The following is a 26607-nucleotide window of genomic DNA, read 5'->3' on the forward strand; positions in this document are numbered from 1 at the left end:
TCGGAGAAGCATATAAACACACAGAAATATTTACCGCACCCTTCGAGAATATAATTGCTGAGTAGGTAATCTCATCTTCTGCTATGGGAAAGTACATCCAATATATCACACGTAAATACGATACGTTTTAGATCTTCCCATCCTAAAGATATTACATTAAGGGTTACCCTGGTTTAAATTCAGATTATTGTCTTTTGTAGTTTTATAGATAATGGATACATGCAATAAAATTCTATCTGAATATATATTCTACCTAACTAGACACATATCGTATCGATTTATATTTTATACACATACACACGCACATTGCAGACGGCTTGTAATATGTTAGAACATTTCCAACACTTGGGTATACTGGGGTACTTATCTAAACAATCACTCATTTCCTGCTCATATCGAATGTCCAATTTGTAAAGAGAGTTAAAACACATTTACTTACTCATTTCCAACAGAACGTCTATGGAGCTCTTTAACTGGTGTAATAGATAAGTTTCTCTATTTACTCTGCACGGAGAGGAAATGCGGTTACACACACGCAGACAGAGACAGCCGCAGCTGTTCAGCAACACACATTTGACAGGAAGGGGGAGATTGTTTTATTAAAAAAAGGAAAAAAATAAAACAAAAAAGAATGAATGAAAAAAAAGATGTAAAAGCGTAAAGCTCCAGCCTACTATGCTGTGAAAATAAAATCTTCCCGAAGACCGCCACGGGGAGAGAGCATTTTTCCGGCATAAAGAGGTTCAGCATGCACACAGAGAGACACATTCACACAAATACCTGCTGGGCAGCACCAGATGAATTACCCTGGATTATCGTAAATATAGTCCTCGGCACAAGGAGGCAAGTCCTGAGCCACCGGGGTTGGAGCATTGCAGCAGATCAACCGCGCTTCCAAGCCACAGCGAAAGACAACGAAAACTGGTCCCTCAACTTGAATGCTCAGTGTTATATTCGGAGGGCTGACCAGATTCTGTTTCGCATTATTTATCGCGATTAGATCGCGACGGATATTTGTTTAACTGCACTTTTTTCTACCGTGTGGCTCTGGCGCTCGGTTAGCCGAAAAGGATGCAATTTTGTACACGACTGTAAATCTACAAGGTGACCTGAGTTGCTGGGCTGAAGTCTGTTTTTTTCGTGTGGCTCTATTAGTCCGCGAAGATGTGCTGAGGCAGGACCTCCAAAAGGCCTGTTCCATGTCTTTGTGGTTTTGTTATCATAAACAAGAACCCAGCCAAGACCACCAAGTGTTATCTTGCACACGGCCATTTCGACATTTTACTGCAAGATTTATGGCTGTAATAAACAATCTCAGAACCTCTTTTTTTTTTTTTTTTTCGCCGGTACTTCCCTTTACAAACTTATAGCATCATCCTAGGTGCTTAAAGAGAGAAAAAGAAAGGAGAAGGAAAAAAAAAAGGAAAAAAGAAAAGTAGCGCTTTTTAATATATAGAAACACTGGATGCTCAGTTTCACTGGTGAAGAAGCCTTCCATCAGGTAATAAAGGACCGAGAGTTTAGCGGCCGAATCGGGCCGAGGAGAAGATGGGGAGTGCACTCAAATGATGTTGAGAAGGAGAGAGTTAATTTCCATGCAGCAAGAAGAGCCGTTCTCATACATACCCGAGGAGTGGCACAGGGGGATCCCCCTGTTTCTTGGGAGCATGCAAGCACATCTGCTAGCTTCCACGTGTGCGGCTACGACGCAATAGTCACGAAAGAAAAAAATAATAACAATAATCCTAATAGTAATAATAATTCAAGTCAACTTTTCGCCGTGCTGGGCACCCTGCACGCAGAGTGGATGGAAGAGAAAGAATTGCACTAGTACCCGGTTTGAATTGGATTTGAACCATTTTGAATATATTTAGCCCCAGCTTTCCCCTCCTGAATGCGAGGCTGTCCCAAGTTTCAAAGTGACCGAAAAGTGACACCGTGTGCATTTTGTTTCTTATTAATCTTACACATTGACAGTCTTTGTTAAATAACAAGGCGTGCCCTTCACCAGGCGACATTTTCATATTTGTTAGACGCGGTGACCTGAAGTTCACCTCGGCCTTGGACTTAGTTTTTCTAAAAGGTCTATAACAGTGTCTTTTAGATAGCAGGGTGCTTTGCCCAGGTCACTACTTCTAAAGGAAAATTAAGAAAAAAAATCGCGGGAAAATGTAAACGTTATGGAATGTATCGACTGTATCCCCTCCTTTGTTCCTGGCACTCCGAGAGCCCTCGGGACAACTACTGCCTTTCACCCCTTGCAAGCGGACGTTTTCCATGGGGCAAGGCTCCCACTTTTTATTTTATTTTATTTTATTTTATTTTATTTTATTTTATTTTATTTTATTTTATTTTATTTTATTATTTTATTTTACCTTCTCCCCATTTTTAAAAACCATAGCTTTGCTGGCATAGGTAATGGTGCTAACAACTGGGCATTTTGGCGGGATTTGCTCGCTCAGTCCTAGCGTGGTTAAATAAACGCATATAAACTGGGATTTGTGCTGGGGTTTGGAATGAATGGTCTTTTGACCAGCCCTTCCATGCCAGAGTGCAAGACGCTGAATGTAGGGGTGAAAGGGAAGAAATAGTTCATCTTAAATTAATAATTGTTCTGCTCCTTATTCTTTCAAGGGATATTTTAAACAACAATTAAGAAGAATCAACTTTTATTGAAGTTGCAGCTTCAACTTATTTGAAAATATTCTCGTTGATATTATGACTCTAAACTGGCTTGGATGTATGGAATTCGAGCGAGTAATTGTTTTGGTAAGGAAACATGTATTTCAGGCGCCTATTCTTGAGCTGCCCGATTATAGTAACAGCTTTCGTTCGGGATGAATCAAAGACGCATTGTTATTCTTGGAAACAATCTGCCTACTATTCTTTAACAAAATAGATATTTGGCTACGGTTTTTAGCTTGTTATCAGGCTTTGCTCCTACTCCAAATAAATACTCTGGATGTGAGAGGTTGTAGACTGTCTCCACTGAGAAAAGACTCCCCAAACGGGTAATACAGGGGCTCAGGACACGATAGCAGCAGCAGAATCTTGTGAACAGTGTCTACATGCCAAGCAAATACTTATGTACACTTTCTACGCTCCAGCAGGTACTTTAGGCAAAATGTGCAATATTAACATCGGCTAATCTGAAATCTAACAACTCGCATATTTATTCTTGAAAAATATCCCTAGAATACCCTGATTCAGATGTGCCTCTGGCAAATAATTCGTGTATTTAGTGGATAGAGGGGGCTCTAGACGCCTGCCTTTGGGGTCGGAAGCAGCTACGCATGGATGGTGGCGAGGTGGACTCTTGCTCTGGCTGCCTCATCGCGCTGCCCCCTCCTCCACACCTTCCACATCTGCTTCTGCATGTTTTGGAATATTCTTTCCCTTTTCCACGGACCCCTGATTCGTAAAATCTCACGGAGGGGATATGCAGTCCTCTCCCCTAAAAATGAACCCCCTGCCAATGTTACCTAGTTCTTCTTCCAGACACGCCTAACCTCACTTCAACACTGAGGTGGCTTTGGAAACAACAACAACAACAAAGAAACACCTCAGCAACGTCGAAATAACTCCCTGCACACAGAGATCTCATTAAACTTTTTGTATTTTTTCTTGCTGCCTTCCAGACCCTGATTTTCCCCGAAAAGCCGTCTCGGGGACCCGCCCGCATCGCAGGGCACTAACATTTTCCATCGGCAGCTCAATATGGCCCCATCACTGTGCATTTCCAATGAGCTCTTTCGGACTAAGCATACAACCAGCCACTATTATGTGCAGCATGTCTTGTTTAAGCGCAGTTTAGTGGTCGCTACAGAAATAAGAGCAAAAACAAAGACGCAGCTAGGATCGATACGCGCGTTAATAGTTTTGCTCCTATCTTATCTCCATGCCATTTTGCCAAGTGAGAAGGCTTAACATTAAACCTCTTTAAGCGCGTTATTATATAATAAACAAGGGTGAAACACATCGCTACCTGATGCTTCGAGGAGGCAGCGCCAGTGGCTGCCGTGGAGGTAACACGCGTGTTTACCTGCCGCGCTTAACCCCAGATATTCAGCGACAAATGTGGCCAATAATTCAAGATGAAATACAACGTGTATTACTCTTGAAAAGAGGAATTTTCTATCCTTTCCTCAGTAATTGAGGTCATTCAGCCAGTAGGGTTCACCTGGAGTCCATACTGTGATACACACGTAACTCAAAGCTATTTTATCTTTTGTGCTGATAGTCAAGATCTCGGCTATAACATTGACATCAAACTCTGTCTGGGCGAATGACTAAGAGTGGTGCAAAACGTAAACTTTTGACCCTCAACTTTTTGACCTGCAGTTGTAACGCCCTTAACCACAAAGATATACAAAAGCTATGCAGCTTCTTTTAGGAGTAAGCGACTCGTGCTGTTTGTTTCAATAGTTCTTCCGATTCCCCAGTTTTCTGAGATTTTTTTTTATGTTATATATATATTTTTGCTTTCTTCTTGCGGGTGAGAAACCGGATACTTTTGCATTTTTAATTATTGCTTTTTTTTTAATCTCTCATCTTGCTAATGTGCTGTTAAATCGGTTTGCACACCCTTTCGCCAGCGTTGGAGGGAAAGCTGTTGCTCAAAGGCGCTTTATGGTTACAATTGCAGGTGAAATGCTGGGTAAGTTTGGGGCGTGAGGCTGGAAAGAATGGAGCGACCAGCGTCGGGGGGAAAGCCGGGGCTCTCTGCTGCTGGGCTCGTAGTCCTTTCGCCTTGATTTAAACATAAAGAAACATCTCTAATTGTTTGCGAAGCCTTGTCTAGGCAAACGAGTTGACTGTGAACTTGGTCTAAAGCGAGCTCTGCTGGTGATTCCTAGGGTGTGCAGATTTATCTTTTCTGCATTTACTTAACCTGGCAGTGAACTGCACGGGCTGCCATTTGTTATCCAGAGACAGACTTCACCTCAAGCAAGGACTGTTCCACAAAATTGCAATAATTACCCAATAACCTTCATAGCAAATATTATTATTGAAAAGACTTTTTTTTTTGAGGGGGATATAGGAAATATTCTTTCTGTGCATTGTGAGGCGAAATTCTTGCAAGTCTTACACGCTGTCTGTGTCAGGTCTGATATTGTTTGTGCGTGGGGCTGCACGAACATGTGACTGTGATGGTCCATGAGTATTTGCCTTCCAGAGAGACATTAGTGAGGATGCTTTAATTTAAAAGGGATAATATTTTCCAAGATGAACAGGCGGCTGTGGGAGCTGTATTTCTGTGTCCTGAGTAGCACCTCCAACAATAAATTTGGAACATTTTTAAAGGTAGGAAAGAGGAAGAGCTAGAAGTGCAAAACGGTATCTTAACTTGGTGAGGAGATTTCCTTGTGTCTGCATTTAACGTGTTAAATCTGTATTTGCGGGGAGGGAAAAGGCATTGCTCCAGTATCCAGGGTTTGAAATCGAAACCTCCTGATCCGCCCCTCATGATGTGTTCCATTCAATTTCCCATGCAGCAGATTGCGAACCCTTCTATTGTCACCCTTGCGCAGATACACACTTATTAAATGTAAGGAAATGGCAGAATAATAATTTCCCCATAATGTTCTGCAATTAGGGCATTTGCAGGGCTTAGCCAACGCTGCAGAGCTGTAATTTACGAATGACTTTCGCTCGAATTGTTATGCTTCTGGTTTGGGAAAAGTTATGACTTTTAAAGTCACTAGTTACACACATTAGGAGAGTTGCCTAATCTTTAATTGGCCTTACGCTCAGACATGACACACTACACTCAAGTATTTCTTTCAAAGGATTAGGTAAACTATATTTCAGGGCTCTGAACGCCCCTTGCCATGCCTTAAGTAAAACAAACTCGCACGCACTAATCCTCAAAACACAATAGGAAAATAATGCGCAGAGATAAGAGCTAAATCTCGATTCCAAGCGATTATTCTCCATGGCATTTTCACTCACAAAAAAGATTAGGATCTGGGAATATGTATATATACACATATATTTAGCGTTCAACATTCTGAAGTAGTTTGAATTTTAAATTGCGAGGTGGATTATAAAGCCTTAATGCATTGCTGGTTTTAAGGGATATAAACTGTCCTGCTTAGGACAGGGCAAGGCCAGAAATATTAAAATACATATATTTCTAGCTACCTTTATTTTGTTCTTTCCGAGTTTCTTGAATTTCTTACACAGTATTACATAGAATATACTCTAGAAAACATATTTTTTTAAAGAAGTGAAAATAATAGTAGCAAATCCTTTTACTCTACACAGAATAAAATCACGATCTGAGATGCTATACAGACTTCTAAAAGATGAGTTGAACATGAGTATGTTTGTTTGCACATAGTTCGGATAATTCTAGCAACAGAATGTTGTTGAATATTGAGCAATCGTGAATTGTTTGCAGACAGTATCTTTCTGTGTAACAAAAAACCGATATTGCTTCAGAAAAGAACCCCTATATAAAAAGAAGCCAAAACTTTTAAAGTGTTTTTATGCCTTTGCCTCATACTATAAAATTTTATGGCATACAATAGAACATGCTACACGCCTATCATATGTAACATTCTGGTATTCCTATTGAAGGAAGTGTGACAGCTAGTGTACTATAAAATCTCCAGCTGTTTATTATGGAAAGAGTTTTCAAGTATGCATTTAGATATGCACTTTTCAAATCTTTCCTGCCCCCTCCCTTTTTTTTTTTTTCGTAATATATACATATGTGTGTTATTGCATGCTCATAGAAAGATGCAATACACAAAAGTGTCCGTAATCTATATATCTTACACAGGGGATGACTGTTATTATTTAAAAAATATAATATTATTAAATCTTTGTGGTGCACCAACATTAGTTATTACTGGTTCTTTAACATTAAAGGGAAATAGATTAAAAAAAGGATCCAAGTGCAATGGTATTCTTGGACTCAGTGCAGACCATACAGAGGTTCATGACAATCTTAATTATTTTCTTGCACCTTTCTCTTATTTTGCTGGGAAAGAAACACATACAGTGTAAATTGTAATATTCAGACAGCAGAGCACTAGTAAAATAAAACAGAGCTTTAAAAAAAAGTGTTGTTTTTTTTTTCCTTCAAAGTGGTGTTTATGACACAGGAGGGAAAAGATTGCAATCTGCCCAGATATTTGTGTTGAATCACTTTACTACAAACCTGAGCAGATGCAAGATACTCACAGCCGGTTTCCATACCCACACATATATATGTATTATCTTATATATATATATATATACGTACACATACATGTATGTATGTTAATTTTTGAATCTCTTTCCTAGCAGGCAACCAGTGCATCTGCACTCCCTGAACTTACTTGCCTAAATAGGAGTCATATGGGCAAGGATCAGACCGTAATGCTACCCAGGGAAAGGCAGAGTTCCTTTCACCCTTTCATTAAAGTCCTGGAAATTCAAAGACTAAAGTTAAATCCGGCCATAAAGTTTATTGCTGAGTAATCACACTCTGGTGAGAACAGTCTACTTAAATAAAAAGAATGTCGAAGTAAACACGCAGCTGGGGCCTACCCCACAATGGGCAGCCAGCAAGGCAAGGCAAGAGGCAGAGCACTGAACGAGGGGAATATTTGCAATCTTCAATAAACCAAGCCCGTATTTCATAATTTGCAGCACTCTAATGACCTGCAGTCCCTTATATTAATGCTACAAGTTACAGTCAATTGGCTCGCTTAAAAGAAAAAAAAGGTGCAATAACGTATATAAGCATACATGCATACACACATCCTGTATACATAAATACACCGATATTAGTTACATATGCACGTGCATGGATTTATACAAGCATATGCATAGATATGTGTAGATTTGTACATACATGCACACACGCAGATTACTTTCTATATCTATATTTATGAATTTCTTCTCATTTATATTTAGGATCTGGAAAATGTTACAACAAAGTTGCATACCAAAACACACCACACACTCACAGATGGACATATATACGTAGCTAAAGCTTCCTACACGGGCCCATTCAGAAAAGAAGAATCTTAAGCGCTCCCATACAATCTATGCCACTTTAAAACTAGCTCTGATGTGCGACATATTTTGCCAGTCCAAAGATTATTACCATATCAGCACGCCTCCAACTCTATCATGCCTCCATAAGATACTGCCCAGATAATATCAACCCCTATCTATTTTGCTTCCCTTCTCTTAATCGCCTGCAGTAACTACTCCTTGCTAAACAAAACCTTTCCAAACTTGGAGAGCCTATTGGAGCAAAGGAAGCAATTATCTTCTGCGGTAGTCAAAGTGATTAAAGCTAGGCCCCAAAATCCATCTCTGCCAAAGTCGCTTATTGTGGTTTACTTTGATTTGATCGTTAAAATAGGGAGCTCGCTGCTCGAGAGAGGACGGATGGGGGATTTTTCAGTGCAATCTGCATCGTGAGTGGTTGAAGCTGCCTCTCAGGCTCTGTGGGACAGTCCTGCAAAGCTCGAGGCGGAGAGAAAGGGAAAGGGAAAGGGAAAGGGAAGGAGAAATATATAGAGAGAGCGCGAAGCAGCGAGGGAGAGCCTCGGGTTTCCAACTGTACAAATAAACTTTAAGGAACTTGTGCACAAAACTTACCTTGACTTGCAAGGAGCCATTTTTCATACAGTATTGAGAACTTGTGGTTTGGATGCTTCTGTACCTAAAACTGACAATTTGAATGGCCAGGAGGCACACGTAGCCTGCAAAAGAGTCAAATGAAGTCCAGCGTCAGTGAGATTATATGTTATGTGGTATATAATGTTGGATGTCAACTCCCCAAAACCATAAAACTTACTTTAATGGCACCACGTGACTTTTTATAGCCAGTGAGCCTATCTGTCTGTGCTATGGATGATTTTACGATCTAATTCATAGACAAAACCCTATTCATTTGGCACCCAAATGTCATATAGCCGGAACTGGGGCTTATAAAGTTTACTGTTTTATAACTTTTAAGGGAAGGCATCAATGTAACCAGTCACTAAATGTGCAAATCTTTAGTTGCTCTTAGAAGCTCAGAAGAGTTAACCATTCAAGCTCTGATGGGGTAAGTAACATTGCGCTTATAGAAAACTAATTGTAGCGAAGAAAGCCAAAAATCTGTAAAGGGTGAAAAGTGGGAATGCGGCTATCGAGTGTTATTAATAGACGCAGAGGGCTCTGATGTGGCTGTCCTGCAAATATACTTAGTGAAACCGCAGGAGAAATTCTAGAGCGATGCAAACACGCCTTGGAGTTAGCACTGTGTTTTAACAAAGCACATGCTTTTTTTTTTTTTTTTTTTTCTTCCTTCCTTCCCAACTATCAGCAAAGAGCTAACAGTTGATTCACCCACAAAGGGTGTTGATTGGGGTCCTGCAATGAGGCTTTCCACCTAACGACAAGGCATCAAGGAGGAACTTATGGCGAAACTTTCAATTAAAAATACTGTTAGCGGACAATTGCAGCGCTCTCATAGGCAATGTGCAGCGTAAGCCAGGTAAAAGATTATTACAAACTCTGCACGGATGCATTTTTTTAAGAGGCAAACCAGGAAGAACCACTCCTTGCTTTGCACAAACCAGATCACGAAAACTTTACAATAGAAAGTTTATTTTTTTGTTGATTTCCAGTCAGTTTTTTTAAAAACAAATACAAAAAAAAAGCTGATCACAGTTTGCTCAGACAGCCAGACTTTGACTATATTTGTAACTTTGTTCACAAAAAAAAAAAAAAAAGAAAGAAAGAAAAGAAAAGAAACATACATCACAGAAGCTGCGCTTAATAAGAGCCACTTCTAAGAGTTCGTGCAAAGAGTCATATACAAAGGCACAGCAAGGACATACTGCTTGGAATCACAGTTTTCGTCACAGATTCACTATTCACTACACGTAGGACAAGTTCAGTTGATTTCATCATTTCACCTCTACAACAGCATTAATTACACAGGAATTATATAGGTAGTTTGAATAAAAATATTTTTAACAGCTTGGAGCTATACAGACATTAACACTTGACCACACATGCACAGTTAAGCAGGTTGAGTGCAACACATAACATTTGTACTAAACCGGGGGAGGATTTCTTTCTCTCTCTCTCTCTCTTTTTTTTCCTCATTTTTTGTTCCTTTTTTTTTTGCCTTTTTTTTTTAACAGTTACTTCAAGTAACACAGCTCGCTTCATATAAATAAGTTAAAACATCTATTTTTTTCAAGACAACGCCATTCAAGACAAAGAAATGTACGATAAAAGCAGATCTACTTATACACGCGAGAGAATGGTAATAAACAGGCTCATGATTAAAAGATGAATAAGGGCGACAAGAACAGGGTTTCTTCACAGAAGTAACACAAGGAAGTTTTAGAAAGTCAACTTAGTACTGACATGAGACGCAGGGTCAGCTAATACTGCTCAGTACTTTTAATTGATCAAATGCTTAGGGACGGAATGCCCCTCCTGCAGCTGCCATGCTCATACTTTTCAGCTTATTATCCTTTTTCCATTTCATTCTCCTGTTTTGGAACCAGATCTTTATTTGTCTCTCTGAGAGGCAAAGAGCATGTGCTATTTCAATCCTTCTTCTGCGGGTCAGGTATCTATTGAAGTGAAATTCCTTTTCCAGCTCCAAGGTCTGATATCGGGTGTAAGCAGTCCGAGCCCTTTTCCCTTCTGGTCCCCCTATGTTGTCTGGAAGAGAAAAGTACATGATTTAGATTCTCAATAGCGACTTGGAGCCTATTGCAGCTACGAGCAGCCAGGACCGTTATTCTCAGTCCTGCTTGGGTTTCGTGCTGGTTTGGACAAATGCTCAACAAGTTTCCCCCCTTCAGCCCCTTTTAGCAAAGGCTTGGGGGAGGGGGATTTAACGGTCGTGGTAAGTTTTCTCTTGCATTTTGATTTCTATTTTTTTTAAAGATTTTTTTTTCTTTATTTTTCTGAGACGCATCCCCACATGTCTCCCTCCGGAGAGGCTGATTGAGAGGATGCCTGTGCTGCTGGAGCTGCGTTTGCAGGGCTGGCAGAGCGGGGCTGAGGCGGGCAGCCCTGTCCCCTCTGCCACGGCCGCCCCGGGCTGCTCCCCCGGCCGCGGGGCACGGCAGAGAGACAGCTCGCAAAGTTGCTCGGCTCCCCCGAGCCCCTCACCCGGAGTTTGGGGCTGCTGACCCCCTCCCCCAGGGCTTCTCGGCCGTGAAAACTGCCCTCCTCTCCCTCTCCTATTCTCTCGCTCTGGCGCTCTCTCGCCTTTTTTTTTTTTTTTTTTTTTTTTAAGATTGGCTCGAGGAAAAAAATAAATGGGGTCAGCAGCGCTGTTCCCACTGGAGGATCCCCCTTAAAAGGAGAGCCAGGAGCAGCCTCTGGTCACAACCACCCTCGCTACGGCTTTTTCTGCTCCCCCGGTCCCTGCACGGCAGGGGCGAGCCAGGGAGCGAAGCAGCCTCTATTTTTGGGGCTGGGCGGTTTGATTTTTTTTTTTTTTTTTTCTGGGAGGGGAGGGGGGGGATACTTGCCCAGACAACGGACCTTCCTTCCCTGCGATCCGAGTCGTGCGCGGAGGCTGCAGCGCTCTCACGCCCTGCGTTCCCCCTCTGCCCGACCTCTGCTTAGCGCAGACACCCGGTTTACATTAAATCCTCCTTTTCCTCCAGAGAAATAAAGAAAGAACAGGGTATTTGCTTTACCATGACTTATGTGCAGTTTTCGCATCCAGGGGTAGATCTGGGGCTGTGAAGGCTGGGCTGTGCTTTGGTCGCTCGGGGCACTTGCCTGCTCGCTGCTTGCGGGAGTGTCTTCCTCAGTCCCAGACGAGGTGCCAACCCCGTCCCTGCTTATGTGCGTGGTGCTGCTGGAATTGGACGAGGTGCTGGTGGAGTTGGCGAGGGAGTTTTTCACGGCGTGGTGACTCTCGCCGACGGGCGAACCGGCCACAGCGGTGCAGGGCAGCGGGTCAGGTGGCGGCGAGTGCGAGGATGTCGCGGGCTGGTTGTACCTGGGCTCTGTCGAGGCAGAGGTGGCGTTGGCCGCGTAACTGCGGGATCTCTCGCTGGCACCAAAGTGGGTGGAAGCGGAGCGCCCGACGCTGAGGTCCATGCCATTGTAGCCGTATCCGTACCTGCCGGAGTGCATGCTGCCGGAGTCCCTGTATTGCTCGCTCACCGAGCTGTGATCTCCATAATTATGTAACTGGTAGTCCGGGCCATTTGGATAGCGACCGCAAAATGAGTTTACAAAATAAGAGCTCATTTGTTTTTTGATATGTGTGCTTGATTTGTGGCTCTTGGTCGTTTTGTGCGTCTATAGCACCCTTGCACAATTTATGATGAATTATGGAAATGACTGGGACATGTACTTGGTTCCCTCCTACGTAGGCACCCAAATATGGGGTACGGCTTCACATCACGTGCTTTTGTTGTCCAGTCGTAAATCCTGCCTGATGACCTCTAGAGGTAAACTCGTGCACTGGTGGCGGGGCTGGGAGGGCGCGGGCGGCCCGGGGCGCGCGCCCGCCGCGCGCTCCCGCCGCCGCCGCCCGCCCGTCCGCCGGCCTCGAGCGCCACCCGCTGGCGGGAGCGCGCGGAGCCGCCGCGGGCCCCCGACGGCTCCGCGCTGCTCCGCGCTGCTCTGCGGGGGCTGCCGCGCGCCCGCCGGTCCCCTCCGCGCTGCTGCGGAGCCCGCGGCGCTGCAACCCGGCCGCTGCGCTCGTGCTTCCCCTTCTTCGTGCTCGCACCAGCGCATCAAAGCGACATGAGAAATTCCAGGGAGCTGGCAAATCTCGTGTCCCTTTCTCCCCCCACACAAACCCCATTTCTTTCCTTCCTCCCCCCCACCTTTTTTGTTTTTTCTTTTTCAATCGGGTCCCGCCGATCCGCAATGGCAGGTACCTATGAAAGATAAATACAACGCGGCGTTTTTCTCACTAAGGGGTCACATTCCAGGCGGGTTTACGGCCGCCGTTATTTCTGTGCCTCCCAGAAGGAAAGCAAGAAAGAAAAATAAAATAAAATATAAATGCGATGGTAGCCATTTTGCACCACTGTTTTCGCGGTGTGGCTTTTAAAATGTTTTAGAGCCGTAGCCCTGATCGCGCTTCCTTGCAAACAAAAGAGCCTCGATGCATCTACATGTACAGGGCTTCACACGCACACTCACACACTCATAATATATATATATAATATATATAGTAGTCAGTATTTTACTGCGCTCATTTTACTTAAACAGAACTCGGAATTGAAGCATTTTGTCGCAGTTGCTAATCTTTAGGGGTTTTTTTAGGTGTTAGGGAACGCGAATGTGAATTAAGATACCACAAAAGCGGGGAAAAACCTCCCCGAGTCAATATGACAGACACTTTAATTCATAATAATAATAATAATAATAATAATAATCAAGCCCACGAATCCCCAATGCAAGAAATGCAAGAAAGGTAGTGCATAATTCAAAGTCCCTCCATGTAGCTCACCGAAATCTCGGTGTGAGCTCAGCAGGAACCACAGAAATTCGCCTGCCTTAAAACCTCTTCGATCGCTTGTCCAAAAGTTTAATGCCGAGTCTTTAATATCAGTAGTGCAGATTAGAGGCAGTTTAGCGGCATTTATAAATCTCCCTGCGATTCATCTTTGCTTTAACAGCAAATTCATAGTCGGGTTTTTGCACAACGATTTTTTTTGAGAAAATTTCTTCTTTTTTTTTGCAATCTAAATACATTAAATACATGTTAAGCTTTTTTTCTCCTACAAGCCATAAACTGCCTAACACATCAGGAGAATGTCTGATGTAGCGGGAACTAGCGAAATTGTAAAACCAAGATTTTCTACAATCTCTTGTGTTTCTACGATAAGAAAAATCCTAATGAAAAATAAAAATCCCTCACTTATCTGTTCTGACACAGACACGCATCCGCACACAGATGTTCACCTCAAATATTTTAAAATCTGGTCCATTTCTCAAATACTTCAAGGAAAGCTATCTATGCTTTGGAGGGCTGGTTATATATATACACGGCATAGCTCGAAACTTAGACTTCTACATACATTAAAGAAAGCCACAGTTGTTTGCAAATGTGCATCTTTTATCCAAGCCTTTGGGGAATTAATAGACTATGACAAGCCTATGGGATTTTAGTAGCAGAAGGAACACAGGTAAATAATAATAAAAATAATAGTGAGCACTAAGGAAAGGCCTGGTAGCGTTTATTAAATATGACTCTACTCCCCTGACTTTTCCTCTGTTTCTTCGCTGCTGGGCTGTGCGGAATTTATGAATTTGTTTTCCTTTTTCCATTTCATCCGCCTGTTTTGAAACCATATTTTAATCTGGCGTTCAGTAAGGCAGAGAGCGTTTGCAATCTCAATACGTCGTCTTCTGGTTAAGTATCTGTTAAAATGAAATTCCTTCTCTAACTCTAGCGTTTGGTATCTGGTGTAAGTTTGCCTCCCTCGTCTCCCATGAGTTCCATATACTGTACCTGTAGAAGTAAAGACAAAATGATCGCATTGGACAGGGCCCAGTGATTTCAAACCAGAAAGCGCTTAGTATTTTCTGTTCTGCCTCCTCTTGCAGGCACCAGCGCACTGGGGGAGGGAGGGCTCTGGTTTTCTGCACTTTTTTTTCCCCCTCCTTTTTCTCCTGCCTCGAGAGTAAACGCGGCCATGTATCGCGCTTAGGGTCGATGGGGTGACCCTGCACAAAGAGGCTGTGGGAGTAGCGGAGTAGGTAGCGTCCTTATAAACGGCCGAGCAGCGCGTAGCTCCATGCTGAGAGCCTGTGCGCGCACACGCTCGCACGCGCGCGGCTCTGTGCGTGTGTGCGGCCCGGGGAGATGCACGCGTGTGCGTGTGCGTGCGCGCAGGGATGTGCACGCGTGTGCGCACCCCAACCCCCTGCCACGCCATGGCTGTGAGAACAGAGGCTCTGCAATTTGGGTATCATTATAGACATCAGCTAAAGATCATAGAACAGCCTTGGCCATTTGCTCCGAATTTATTGCACTCAAATGCAAAGCAGCATCAGAATGGGCTTCCTAAAAGCTAAACTCCCCCCTCACACACACACACCCGCTGCCCCCCTGCCCTGGCCCCCCCAAAGCAACGCGACCCAGAACCCAGCAAACAGAAACCCTGGAGGAGGGGAGAGGAGGGGAGTCATTAGCAAGCACTGGAAGGCAAAGTGCTAATGGGATTATTAAAAATAAGTGCCACTCCAATGTGATCCCCCCTCCCCGCTCCCCTCCCAGCCTCCCAGCACCACTCCTAGACAGAATAGCTCAATTATGTGAAGTTCACTTGGAAGTCAGGGAAAATCCGCGAGATGCCATGGAAGTGCACACTCGGCCCCAGAAACGTGCTCTCAATATCCAATACTCACTCGCTAATGAGCTGGGGGAGGGGGACCCCGAGGAATGTGCCACAAATGCACCGGCCCCTCAGTGCAGGGGGAGCTTATCCCTTACTCCGCTCCCTGACAAAAGCAGGGGCTGCAGAATGGGTTGAGAAGATGGGTGAAACTGTCCTGCTCCTGCAATTTATTTGTTATCCACGTATCTACGTATTTATCTATTTATCTGTCTATTTTCCCCCTGCTGCCTAAGGATTCCTCAGCTAAGTTTCGTCCATGAAGCCAGGATCTAGGGCTCCCGGCCACCGTTCCCAGGGTGTCCATGTGCCAGCTCCAAAATAACCTGGGGGCCGGTTTCGGATTACCCTCTGCCTTGCGGGAGCCATTTCTTTCCTGCAGCCTGGACTTAATCTAAGACCACCCCCCCCCCAAAAAAAAAAAAAAAAAAAAAAAGAGAGAGAGAGAGAGAAGGGGAAATCCCGGGGCAAGGAGCTTCCCCCCTCGCTTTGGCGCCCAGCACTTACCCGCAGAGGAGTTCATTCGCTGCATCCAGGGGTAAACAGGACTCGTGTACTTCCGGTCGGTGCCTTCGTCATGGACAATTTTGGCTTGCCCGCCGCTCGGTTTGTATTGCTGCTCGGGAGGAAAGTGCAGGTAGTCCCCGTGTCCCCTCTGCTTGCCACTGCCGGAGGGCGAGGCGCTACTAATGTCCTTGTCCGAATAAAAACAAGAGGCTCCGTACTCATAGGAAGCCCGATTGCAAGCAATGACGGTGTTGGACTGTTGGTAGAAACAAGGTGTGGTGTAAGTCTTGTCCTGCAGGCTGCTTGCCCCGTAAGACGCCGGAAAATGCCTCAGAGCATCATAGCCAGCCGGGTAAAGGGGGATCTGCCCGAGGAAAGAGTCCTGGCCACTGGGCAGGCTCCCAGAGAAAGTGGGATTCACGAAATAGGAACTCATTTGCTCGCCCCTCTCCCGGACCGTGATTTGTTGTGTATTAGTACATCTGGCTATAACTATTAGTAGTCATCGAAGTGGTTTGTTTCTGGATGGCCGAGCGCCAAAAGCGACAGCAGAAAATAGGAGCAGCTGACGGCGGGGCGGCCAATGGGAGCGCGCGCGGCGCCCGCTCCCCCGGGGCCGCCGCCACCGCCACCGCCACCGCGCGCCAACTCACCGGCCACCGGCCCGCCGGGACGGCCGCGGGCAGCGGAGCGACCCCCCTGCCCCCGGGAGGCGAGGGGGGGCAGCCCTTAAAAGTTGCCCCCCCTCCCCCCGAGCGCGGGGGAGGCGCCCCCGTGGGACCGCGCGGCCGCCGTGGGCAGGGCCCCGGCGCGGGAGGCGGTGATGGATGTTGCGGAGGGAAAGTTTGGAGCGGCGGGGGGAGGAGAACATGTGAACAGGGGGATGCGGCGCAGGGAAGGGGGGTAGCGCCCCTGGACGGGACGGATCACCCCCCCACCAACCCCACCTGGATGGCTCTGCGATGGCCCCTAAGCTGAGGCTTCTCCCCGGAGCCCCGGCTGGGAAGGCAGCTTTCTTGCGCGGGGCGAAATTAAGGCTCATCCCGCGTGCAAGGGGGCTCCTATCTTCACGGACACTCCGATAATTGCCGTGGAGCTTAGGGTCGGAGTAGGAAACGGTGGCCTTCACAGGGGGGAATTTTTATTTTGTAAGATATGCCTGGAAAGGAGCCCCTCGGAAATGCTGGGCGAGGTCTCCGGCGCCCTCCGAGAGACTCCGATAAAGTTTCACGAGTCAGTTTCCACCAAGTTCCCCCACCAAATCGGTCTGCGTGTTTCAAGCGCTCAGTTCCAGACCCGAACCAGTAGGAATAGTCCTAATTCCTAATTAATACAGTGCCGCTAATGAGTCAGCAGAAGCCAATCGTTTTCGTTGTTGCTCCCAATAATTTGATTAAACACGGCCATGTTTCTTTAAGAGAGTGGGGCGAAAATCGCGAAACAAACATTTCCACGTTCATTTTTCAACATGGCAGTTACCCCATAGCGGAAATATAATTCCTGGCCCAGGGCAGGGACAGTAACAGTGCTGATGAAATTCGCCGAGATGCTTTTAATTCAGCCGTAACCCTGCAGTTCCTGGAGATAACATGAGATTGTTCACTCCAAGCTGTGTTTACTCATAATACGTGCCCATTACAGCAGATTGAATAGCCTAATTTTAAACGTGCTCTGGTGGAAAGTGCTCGCACGAGCTCTGCTTCCTAAAGTAGGAATCTCTTTAAACAGTGACTTTTGTTGTTGTTGGAGGACTATTTATCTCATTTCCGGGGGCTGATTACGATACCTATAAAACAGTAGTGAGTTAAAACATCTCCCCACAATAGTTTGCATTGTTCACGGTCTCAGCTGGACTTTCACATTCAGATGTTGATTGCCTCCAATTTTTGTTTTTCAGCTTCCTTAACCCCTTCATCCAGGCAAAGCCATAAACACACCTGGTAGAATTACATCTCTCTAGCTGCGTGCTTTGGGAGGTCATTTAGGAAACGTGTATTTATTGAAAACCAGGCTTACCCGAAGAAGTTCTTTTTTTTTTCCCTTTTTAGCTCAGTGCAAATAGAGCTAGGAAAAAAAAGGGGGAAACAACAGCAAAAAAGCACACAAGACAGTAAATACAAAGCCATATTTCTGCGAGCAGATTTTCGACACCCCAGGTCAGAACGAAAATGTACCAGGAAAAATTAATACTCGAGGCATGTGAAACCCGTCGCCCAATACTTTCAAAAGTTGTGTTTGGGCGGGCTTTTGATTTAATCCATCACACACATATACACAAATGAAAAATCCCGAGCAGCTCAGTCGCATTCGCATTTTAGAGCATTGGCTACATATTGATTTGATTTTGTCTTTTTTTTTTCCTTTTTTTCTGCTTCTCTCTTTTAAGTTATTGTTTGTGTCGAAATCAGACTGTCGAAATCCTGACCACAGGCGGTGGAAACATTTCTTCGTTGACCTCACAATATTAAAAAGACTGAATTTTGCACATTTGCCTGCCTGGGTCGTGTTAGAGTTACAGTGACAGCTAAACAATCTGCAGTGCAATCTTCGCTTCAGTCACATCCATACATCCTCTGCGCTCCTCCCCCTACCAACAGAAAACCCCCGAATTACAATAATCTGCAACTCCAGAGCTCTGCCAGGGAAAATAAATAAATAAATAGCTGAATAAATAAATAAATAAAAAGCCAGAATGTCCTGGCTCGGCGCGTTTCGCAGCAGTTTTCCGTCACCGCTTCCCGCCGGAAAGCCCAAAGGCAGCCGCAGCCTTTTCCCCCTGCAACCTAGTCACACTCTTCGCAACACCGATTTATTTCATCCGCCTTTTATTTGTTTGCCCGCAGCGCCGAGAACGGAGCGCTGAGCGCCGCAGCGCCGGGCGCCGCGCTTTGCTCCGCGTCTCCCGCCACCCCCGGTACAGGTGCGGGGGCAGTTACCCTCTTAAGCTTAAAAGCCTCCTTCTCCTCGCATATAAATCCACTTACAGATCCTTCTCATGCTCGGCAATGTCACAGAAAAAAAAGCTTTAAGTAATAGCTCCTAATCCAAACAGTTTGGGCAAGGAGAACCATTGTTTAGACTGCACTGGTATTAGGGACCTCACTGGGCGGGGGGCAAGGAGTGAGAGGGGGCAGAGTGTATCCTACCCGGCCAGTTCCCAGCGTGATATTTTACAGTTGACACTAAGGTAAAACCGGAGGGGAAGGGGAAGAGGGAAGAGTCAGCCTTGCCAGAATATCCTGCCCGTGAGCGAGCCGCGATGCTCCCTTAGCTAAAATAGGCCGATGAGGTTATTACCATTATTTTTTTCTCTCATTTTAATATTTTTCGCGGCTGGGGACGATGCCTCGGGGAGCCCAACGGCTCGCGCCGCTGCCCTAGTCAGGGGCCGCGGGGCCGCTCCGCGCCCGCGCCCGCCTCCGCCTTTCGGCCACGCCGTGGCAGCACTGAGCATCGCGGCCCCGCAATAAATAATCCGGCGCTCGCTGCAGCTCCACTCCGGCGGATACCGCATTGCAAATGTGCAGCTCTAGCACCCCCGCCTCCGCGGCCGGCGTTTGTGGCGCTTCCTTCCGCGCAGAGGCGGCCGCGGAGCCGGCGCCGGGACTCGGAGGCGCCGCGGAACCTCGCGTGCGCGGCGCGGAGCGCAGAGCGCGGCTCGCTGCGCGCTGCAGAGCGAGCTCCCCGCACGGGGAAGCAGCCGCCGCCGTGCGCGGAGGCGCCGCGGGGCAGCTCCGCTCTGCCCGCGCCGCCGCGTTCCGCAGCACGCAGGGCTGCAACCAAAACGCACCTCAACGCTGCTTCCCTGCTCCAGGAATAACCTTGCTCCAGGGAGCCAGGAGACACTAGCGTTGGCTGACACTTTTTTTTTTTTTAATTCCGCCCCCCCTTTTTTTCCCCTAAAATGGTCAAAAACATAAGCATCCATATTCATAGCTAAGCGCATTAACTTCAGCCTAACGCTGCGAAATAAAAATTAGTGATTGGGATTTTTTTTCATGCTGCAAAGAAAAAAAAAATCCCATCAGACTGGTGCTCTAAACCGGAGTTATTAGAAAATAATAATCCGAATGTCACAGTAACCCTGTGGCAGACACAAGCAGAAATAAACTTGATGAAAAATCCACGGCTCGCTGGCTAAATAATAGAAAGAAGACATTTTATTTAGGAATATATTTGCATGCACAGGTTAAGTCAAAATATACTGAGCTGCAGGCACATCTATTTTTGGCCGGTCACATTTCCATTTGGTACAATTACACATGTCTAATATTCAAACGTATTAAAGCATGTTTCCCTGCTTACAGTAGTGTCATATACATTTCTCACCTTTTAGGTTCTGGCTCACAGGAGCCCCTGCGACTTTGACAGCTGTCGCTTTGGCTGCACAGGAGACGAATCGCCCTCCTTTTGGTGCCAGAAGAAGCAGGAAATTAGCCAGGTTGCAAGTTGAAAATCTGCCACGCCAGTGCTTTGAATCCAATATGCCACACCTTCCAGCGGGGGAACTGGAAATTGCCATCCCGGATCTGTGTTCTAGGCGGCTGCTTATGCCGAACCTCCGCACACTTTGCTCACTATTGCCTTACAAAGGACAAATGAAATGGGGATTGAAAGCCAGAGAGATCCGAAGCAGGACAGAGCTCAGCAAAAGAATGCGGCTCTATTCTCGCAAGGGAAATTATAAAAAAGTTCATGTTCACGGTTACCATCCACATGACCGACGAGGACCAATGGAAAAACCGAACAACTCATAAAGTTGTATTGCAAAGTTGTAAATTTTCATAAACAACAACGGATTTATGGCCTTTTCCTCATCACTAAGAAGAGGCAGGTCTTAGAGAGGCGCCATCTTACCACAGAGGCAGCCCTGGAGTTTTTTAAAAGACCTAGAGTTTACACTAATTTTACTAAAATTACAATTAGTGCGCTGACCAGCAACCGAATGCAGAAGAAATAGGGAAGTTCCGCGCATATGATGCTCGCATTCTACCTGTTTTTAGCTGGCCTTATTAAGGGAGTTTTCTTTTTTTTTTAATATCTTTTTAAATATTTAATCCTGTTGGCTTTCTGTGGTGCCTGGAGAAACCTATATATATATATATATTATAATTCAGGGCGAATTTCCCTCTTTTTAATTCCGTCCTGCGGCTCCCCGCTCGGAGAAAGCCGCATACACCATCACGTATTCGAAAAGACCTTTTACACTCACAAGTTTCGTATCGCACTTTCTGTTCATTACCAAATATTGTGACACTGCCTGCGATTTCGGCTTGGTCACGGGCCCCCTGCGCCGGGCTTATGATTTCAAGAGAAGACGGTGAAAGGAAGCCCCATCACCACCACCACCACCACCAAAAAAAAAAAAAAAAAAAGCTTTCCGCTTTATTAATCAGCTACGCTAGGGAAAAATAGATAGGGAAAATGACTGATTTCCATCAATTCATCATCCTGTATTTTTTTTTCTTTATGATTACGCGGGAAAAAAAAAAGATTTATATGGTTTAATTTCTCTATTTGTCTGTATAAATTATTTTTAATTCTTCATTCGTACTGTTTCGCTAATAAAGAAGAACAATTCATTGTCAACAAGCATATTTATTTTCTGTGTAACATAAAACACATTTATTGTGGGAGATACTTGAACACGGTATCACTTCCAAAGAGAGTTCACAGACGATTTTTCTTTCACTTCCAATACTTACACGGCATATCCAAATGTTCACAACGAACACATCGAAACACATTGTAACATACAATTTTTGAATAAACTTTAGCCAAACCTTCAAGACGGATTTATACAGAGATCTTAACAATACATCATGCTACAAAGTTTCCAAATTAATTACATTCTTCCCAATTTGTGACATGATCTTACAAATGAGCTCTAAGACAAATATAAATGACAAAAAAAAATCGTTCAAATATACAGTATCTGCTATTGTAGGAAAATTCACGGTATTACATATTGACACATTCGGATAATCGGGACAAACAGTTTTTTGATAGGTGGTAACATGGTCGTTTAAATTCACTTCTCAAATAACACTTTCGCTATATTAAGTAAGATCAAACTAGCATAAGAAAACGGCCTTTAAAAGAGCCAGCCAAAGGTAGAAGCCAACGGAAGATACTAAACCGCTTTGTACAATATTAGCGTGTGTTTTCTTCCTCACTCGGAATAGTAAAGAATTGAGAACAGAGATATATTGCAGCATATGGTTTTCATTTATAATTGCTTTGGAATAAATATATTATTTTAAATTTAAATATATTCAGCCTTTTCGGTACCAAATTCTATACCAAAGCTATTGATGCATGCATCTCGAACGACTACACTTATGTTTCTATGAGCGTTTTGCGATTCACATTAGTATGTTATCTTGTGTAACTACTAAAATACAGTATACTTTAAAAGATAGGTAGGCGGAGCAAGATATATAGGTAGTCTGGAAAATAGGTAGTACAAATCATTGTAGATTGTAGTGGTTTGTGTAACATCTCCCCTCCCCCCCCCCCCAGTTGCAGTTTAACCTTTGTTAGTGTAGCTGTTAGTTATGATACTTTTATAATAATAATTAAAATAAAGAAATAAACAGAGCTACTTATTCAAAATTAGGTAGTTTTTTTTTCTTAATATGAGCCTAATGCACTTTTTCCCTTTACAAATATTGGGACTATTGAGTCAGGTAGTTACTTCGGAAGGTCACGGTTTACTCTATGTGCAAGCAGCAGCCCCTGGACACAGCCACCCATGTTTGGGTGAACGAAAACCAAATGATTGTTGGGTACTCTTAGGAGATATTACCAACAGGTTCGGCAAAGGACGGGGTTGGGAAGGATGGGAGACTGGAGAAGGGGCTGGAAAACCAGCCCAAGAAACGTTTTAATGTTCGCAAATGCTCGCTTGCGAGATATTATTAAAGGGAACTGATTTTTTTTTTTAATAAAAACAGTGAGTCTCTCTTTTATCCTTTTTTTCACCCTCTTTTTTTTTTCTCTCCTTTAAAAGGAGATTTTATAACTGTCACGTGCATACATTATACTAAGGGGCTGATTCCTCAATGGGACACTTTAGTCCTCCTCTTCCTCGTCTTCCTCCACTTTCTCCACAGAGGCTGCTGCTGACGTGGGCTCATTGGGAGCCGGGGTACTGGAGCTCTCCTCTTTGTGCTCCTTCTTCCACTTCATCCTGCGGTTCTGGAACCAGATTTTGATCTGCCTCTCGGTGAGGCACAGGGCATGGGCGATCTCTATCCTCCGCCGGCGAGTCAGATAGCGATTGAAGTGGAATTCCTTCTCCAGCTCCAGGGTCTGGTAGCGAGTGTAGGTCTGGCGTCCTCGCTTCCTATCTGGACCTGAAACCAGGCACACACGTCCAGGAGTTAGGCAGGAAGATAAGTGGAAAGTTTTTTTCTTGCCTTTTTTTTCCCTTCCTTTTATTTTCCTTTTCATTTATTTTATTTTCTTTTTTATTATTATTATTATTTTCTTTTTTTTTAACAGCAAAACCCAACAAAACAAAACGGCCAAGCTAGAGTCAATAACCTCCTTCTCTTACATCCACCCGCCCCCCCACTTTGCCCTAACAAAGAAATTTCTGCTAAACGACCTGCCCTGCTCGGGCAGGGCAAAAATTAAGTTGCTCGAGACATGGCAAAAGTGGAGAGAAAGCATTCAGGAGAGGAGGTGGGGGAGGAAATTGCTTTTGGGAGGAGGAACTTTCCCCCAGGCGATGTATTTCTCTAAAACCTTCCAGACTTTCGCGTTTCGCAAGGGGAAAAAAAAAAAAAAGCTGGAAGGCTGGGCTGTATTTATTTTATTTTAATGTCAGGGGGCTCCCCCACACCCCCTCCCCCGCCTGGATCGTAAACAATACATCGCATTTAGCTCCAGAAAGACGCTCTCGTTTTTCACACAGTCTCGCCCCCAACCTTTCCCCCCACCACCCACCCCCCCGCGCGTTTTCCTGTTTAGCGATTTTCTATAGATTTTTATCTCTATGGAAAAGAGCAGGGGCACAAGAGTGACACGTCTCACTATTGGAGGCTGGAAAAGTCCCTGTGAGCCCGGGCCCCGTTCCTGGTCGCCCCTCTCCCCTCCGCCTTCGCCCCCGAGCCGCGTTTTGTGCTCGACTCGTGCCCGTGGGCAGGGGGGACACTCACCCAGGGGCTCGCAGAACGCGCGGCCAACTCTCCCCATTTCTATAGCAAACAGTGCAAATAAAGTCAGTGCTACAATTCCATAGCAAACGGAGTTAAATAAATTTACGAGGATAGAACCCATTAATTGGGCAATAAAAAGTTTTATGATACTCATTTACATACAATGCCACGGGCTTTCTACGCAATGGCGCCTCGGCTATAATTAAAACCATAAAGGCTGTGCTGACAGTAATTTTGGCGACACGCTTAGCCTGGCTGCCACAGCTCCAGCCCTCTCCGCTTGCCCCTACCTGAAGACCTCATCCAGGGGTATATCCGGAAATTAGCCTCAGCCTGGTTGTGCAGGTTGCTTTCCTCCGCTTTCTCACAGCTGGGTTTGGTTAGGTCATTGCAGAGGACGGGAATGTTCTGATCAAAAGAGGAACAATGCAGGTTGTAGGCATCAGAGCCCAGGCTGTATCCGGAAGAGAACGGGCTTTGATATATGGTACTGTTCACATTGTACAAGCCGGGCATGGAGGAGGCGAAGGCACCCGCGCCTGGTCCATAGCCGCTTCTCTGGGAGTTGCTTGCAAAGGAGCAAGAAGTAGGCTCTGCATTTTGGAAAAGAGAAGCCCCCGCCGTATATTTGCTAAAAAGCGCATTCACATAATACGAAGAACTCATAATTTTGACCTGTGATTTGTTGTCCGGCAGGCTTCAGTGTCGGTTTTACGAGGTAGCGTGATATATGATAACATTACACCCCCAGATTTACACCAAACCCCATTTTCTTTTGGACTGAGCTGCCTCCAGCACGTGACCGGTCATATGACGCCGCCCGCCAATCCCCGCCCGCCTCACAGGTGGTGCCGACCGGGGGCCGCCGCTGCCCGGCCATGGACGGGGCCGCCGCCGCGACGCCTCGGCCCGGTTCGGCTCGGCTCGGCCCGCTCCAATTCGGCCCGGCCGGGCCCTGCCGGCTCGCCGAGAGCCGCCCCTCAGCGCCGCGCTGCCGCCGGCGCGGGGGGGACACGGGTGGACTGAGGCCATGTGCTCCCCGTGGGGAAAGGGGGTGGCAAAAACTCCCAGCTAGCCCCTCCGTCAGCCACGCGGTGCGAGGAGTCGGGATAGGCGGCCGCAGCGCGGCGGGTCCCTGCACGGTGCCTCCCTGCGCGGCGAGGAGCCCCTCTCCTCTGCCCCCCGATAGCCACAGGGGACCTGGGGGCAAGGCACCCGAAAACCAAGACCGCCTAAAACTAAGACCACCCCAAAACCAAGTCCCCGACTCATAGGGTGAAGAAACGCCGAGAGTGAAGGTTCCCCACGGGGCCCTCACCGCAGCCCCTGTCCCGGCCCCCCGACGGTTCCAAATCTCTGCCTGAACCTTGAAAATCAAGGCTGTAGGCGGGCCGGGTTCACTGCATGTCGCGTCCCTTCTTGCACCGAATTTTCACGCTGAGGGAAATACATATATATATATATATATACATGAGATATATATGTATATATATAATCGTAAAAGGGGGACAAACTATAGCAACGACTCTACATTCCGAATCCCTCCTCTCACGGGAAAAAATACATATATATGTATATGTGAGTCGAAGGAATTACCTTTACAGTGGCGACTCAGATTTCAGGTACCTACTTAAAAGCCCCTTTTGCTTTTCCATCGTACGTACCTTGCACTCCTAAGCTCGAGACGGCAATGTTACCCTTAGATCGCGGGTAACTTTGTTGGTTTTCCTACCCCGCAGCTCCTCAACAATGAGCAGGGCTTTGCATTGAGGATGCTGCGGCGTGCCCTTCCTTTAAACGGATCGTAAAATGAGTTTCCTTCCCTCAGACAGGGAGTCCTGGTAAAGACAGCTTTTACTGCCTGCCTGGATTGCACATCATAAACTGGAAGGAGCACAATGGAATTGCCCCGGAAATTCTCCTTTCAATTATAGTTTGGTGCCCCGTGTACAAAGACTTTCTCACCAGTTAAAATGGTTCTCGGCGATATTTCGCACGGACCCTAAACTTTGCGTTTTGTAACCGCAGAACACCCCTCTCCCCCGCCGCTAACCCCCCCTCCCGCCCCGCGCACAGACACCCTTTGGGACTCTTTATGCCTGCTTATTGCAGCCCTATGAATATAGGTTACTGACAGGAGCAAATAAATTCTCTAAGGCTAGATCCCTGCGATATTCGTGCTCCGGCGTATGCAAATGTGCCCTGTATTTAGATACTTGCCAAGTGTTAGGCAGCTGAAAATGCAGTTATTATTCGCAGGCGCAAAGGAGGAATGTGGAGAAAGAGCCTTTCCTTCATTTCTTTATTACAATTCTCCAATATTAGGCAATATGCCTGCGGATGCAAAGCACAACGTGGGAATATTGCGGTGGAAAGGGGCTGCTAGAAAAGAATAAAGGCCCATGAAGCTAAACGAAAGCGAAGCAAACAAGACAACGACTACGGAGATCAAAGAGGCTGAAGTAGATGTCATTAGACCAATAAATTGCTCCTCTGGTGACAACATACCAAGATGCAAGAAGAAAGAAACAGCAAATATAACCAGTGTCTAGACTTAAATATTGATAAAGCAGGACTGAATGGAATAGCCAAGCGTTTCT

At 45.6% G+C, this 26607-nt stretch overlaps 3 protein-coding genes across 5 annotated transcripts in view; all 3 read right to left on the reverse strand.

The window, feature by feature from the left end:
* The window catches only part of HOXA6 (homeobox A6), a 25575-nt gene extending 5266 nt beyond the window's left edge, over positions 1–20309 (reverse strand). Inside the window, exons 1-3 of one of the 3 annotated variants that reach the window (XM_088519722.1) lie at positions 20172–20247; positions 15843–16098; positions 14138–14449 (exon numbers count right to left, since the gene is read on the reverse strand). In XM_088519722.1, the coding sequence (XP_088375848.1) occupies positions 14190–14449; positions 15843–15867 (285 nt within the window). In that variant the 5' untranslated portion in view covers positions 15868–16098; positions 20172–20247 and the 3' untranslated portion in view covers positions 14138–14189. Of the gene's footprint in view, positions 1–8604; positions 8709–14137; positions 14450–15842; positions 16373–20171 lie in introns of those variants that run through there. The other 2 variants (XR_015913084.1, XM_010217910.2) reach the window with 2 other exon arrangements.
* On the reverse strand, positions 9584–12487 carry HOXA5 (homeobox A5). Its single transcript, XM_010217899.2, has 2 exons — positions 11667–12487; positions 9584–10674 (listed from the first exon to the last, which is right to left on the reverse strand). The coding sequence occupies exons 1-2, from the start codon at positions 12226–12228 to the stop codon at positions 10424–10426; spliced, it is 813 nt and encodes a 270-aa protein (XP_010216201.1). The 5' UTR covers positions 12229–12487; the 3' UTR covers positions 9584–10423.
* A 2518-nt stretch (positions 20310–22827) lies between the features above and the next one.
* HOXA7 (homeobox A7) lies at positions 22828–24784 on the reverse strand. The gene is made up of 2 exons (XM_010217887.2): positions 24298–24784; positions 22828–23200 (listed from the first exon to the last, which is right to left on the reverse strand). The coding sequence occupies exons 1-2, from the start codon at positions 24671–24673 to the stop codon at positions 22917–22919; spliced, it is 660 nt and encodes a 219-aa protein (XP_010216189.1). The 5' UTR covers positions 24674–24784; the 3' UTR covers positions 22828–22916.
* Between the last annotated feature and the right edge of the window lie 1823 nt (positions 24785–26607).

Source organism: Tinamus guttatus, unplaced genomic scaffold (assembly GCF_059628265.1).
Source record: "Tinamus guttatus ecotype Peru unplaced genomic scaffold, ASM5962826v1 Tinamus_guttatus_pri_ptg000067l, whole genome shotgun sequence".
NCBI classification, from domain to species: Eukaryota; Metazoa; Chordata; class Aves; order Tinamiformes; family Tinamidae; genus Tinamus; species Tinamus guttatus.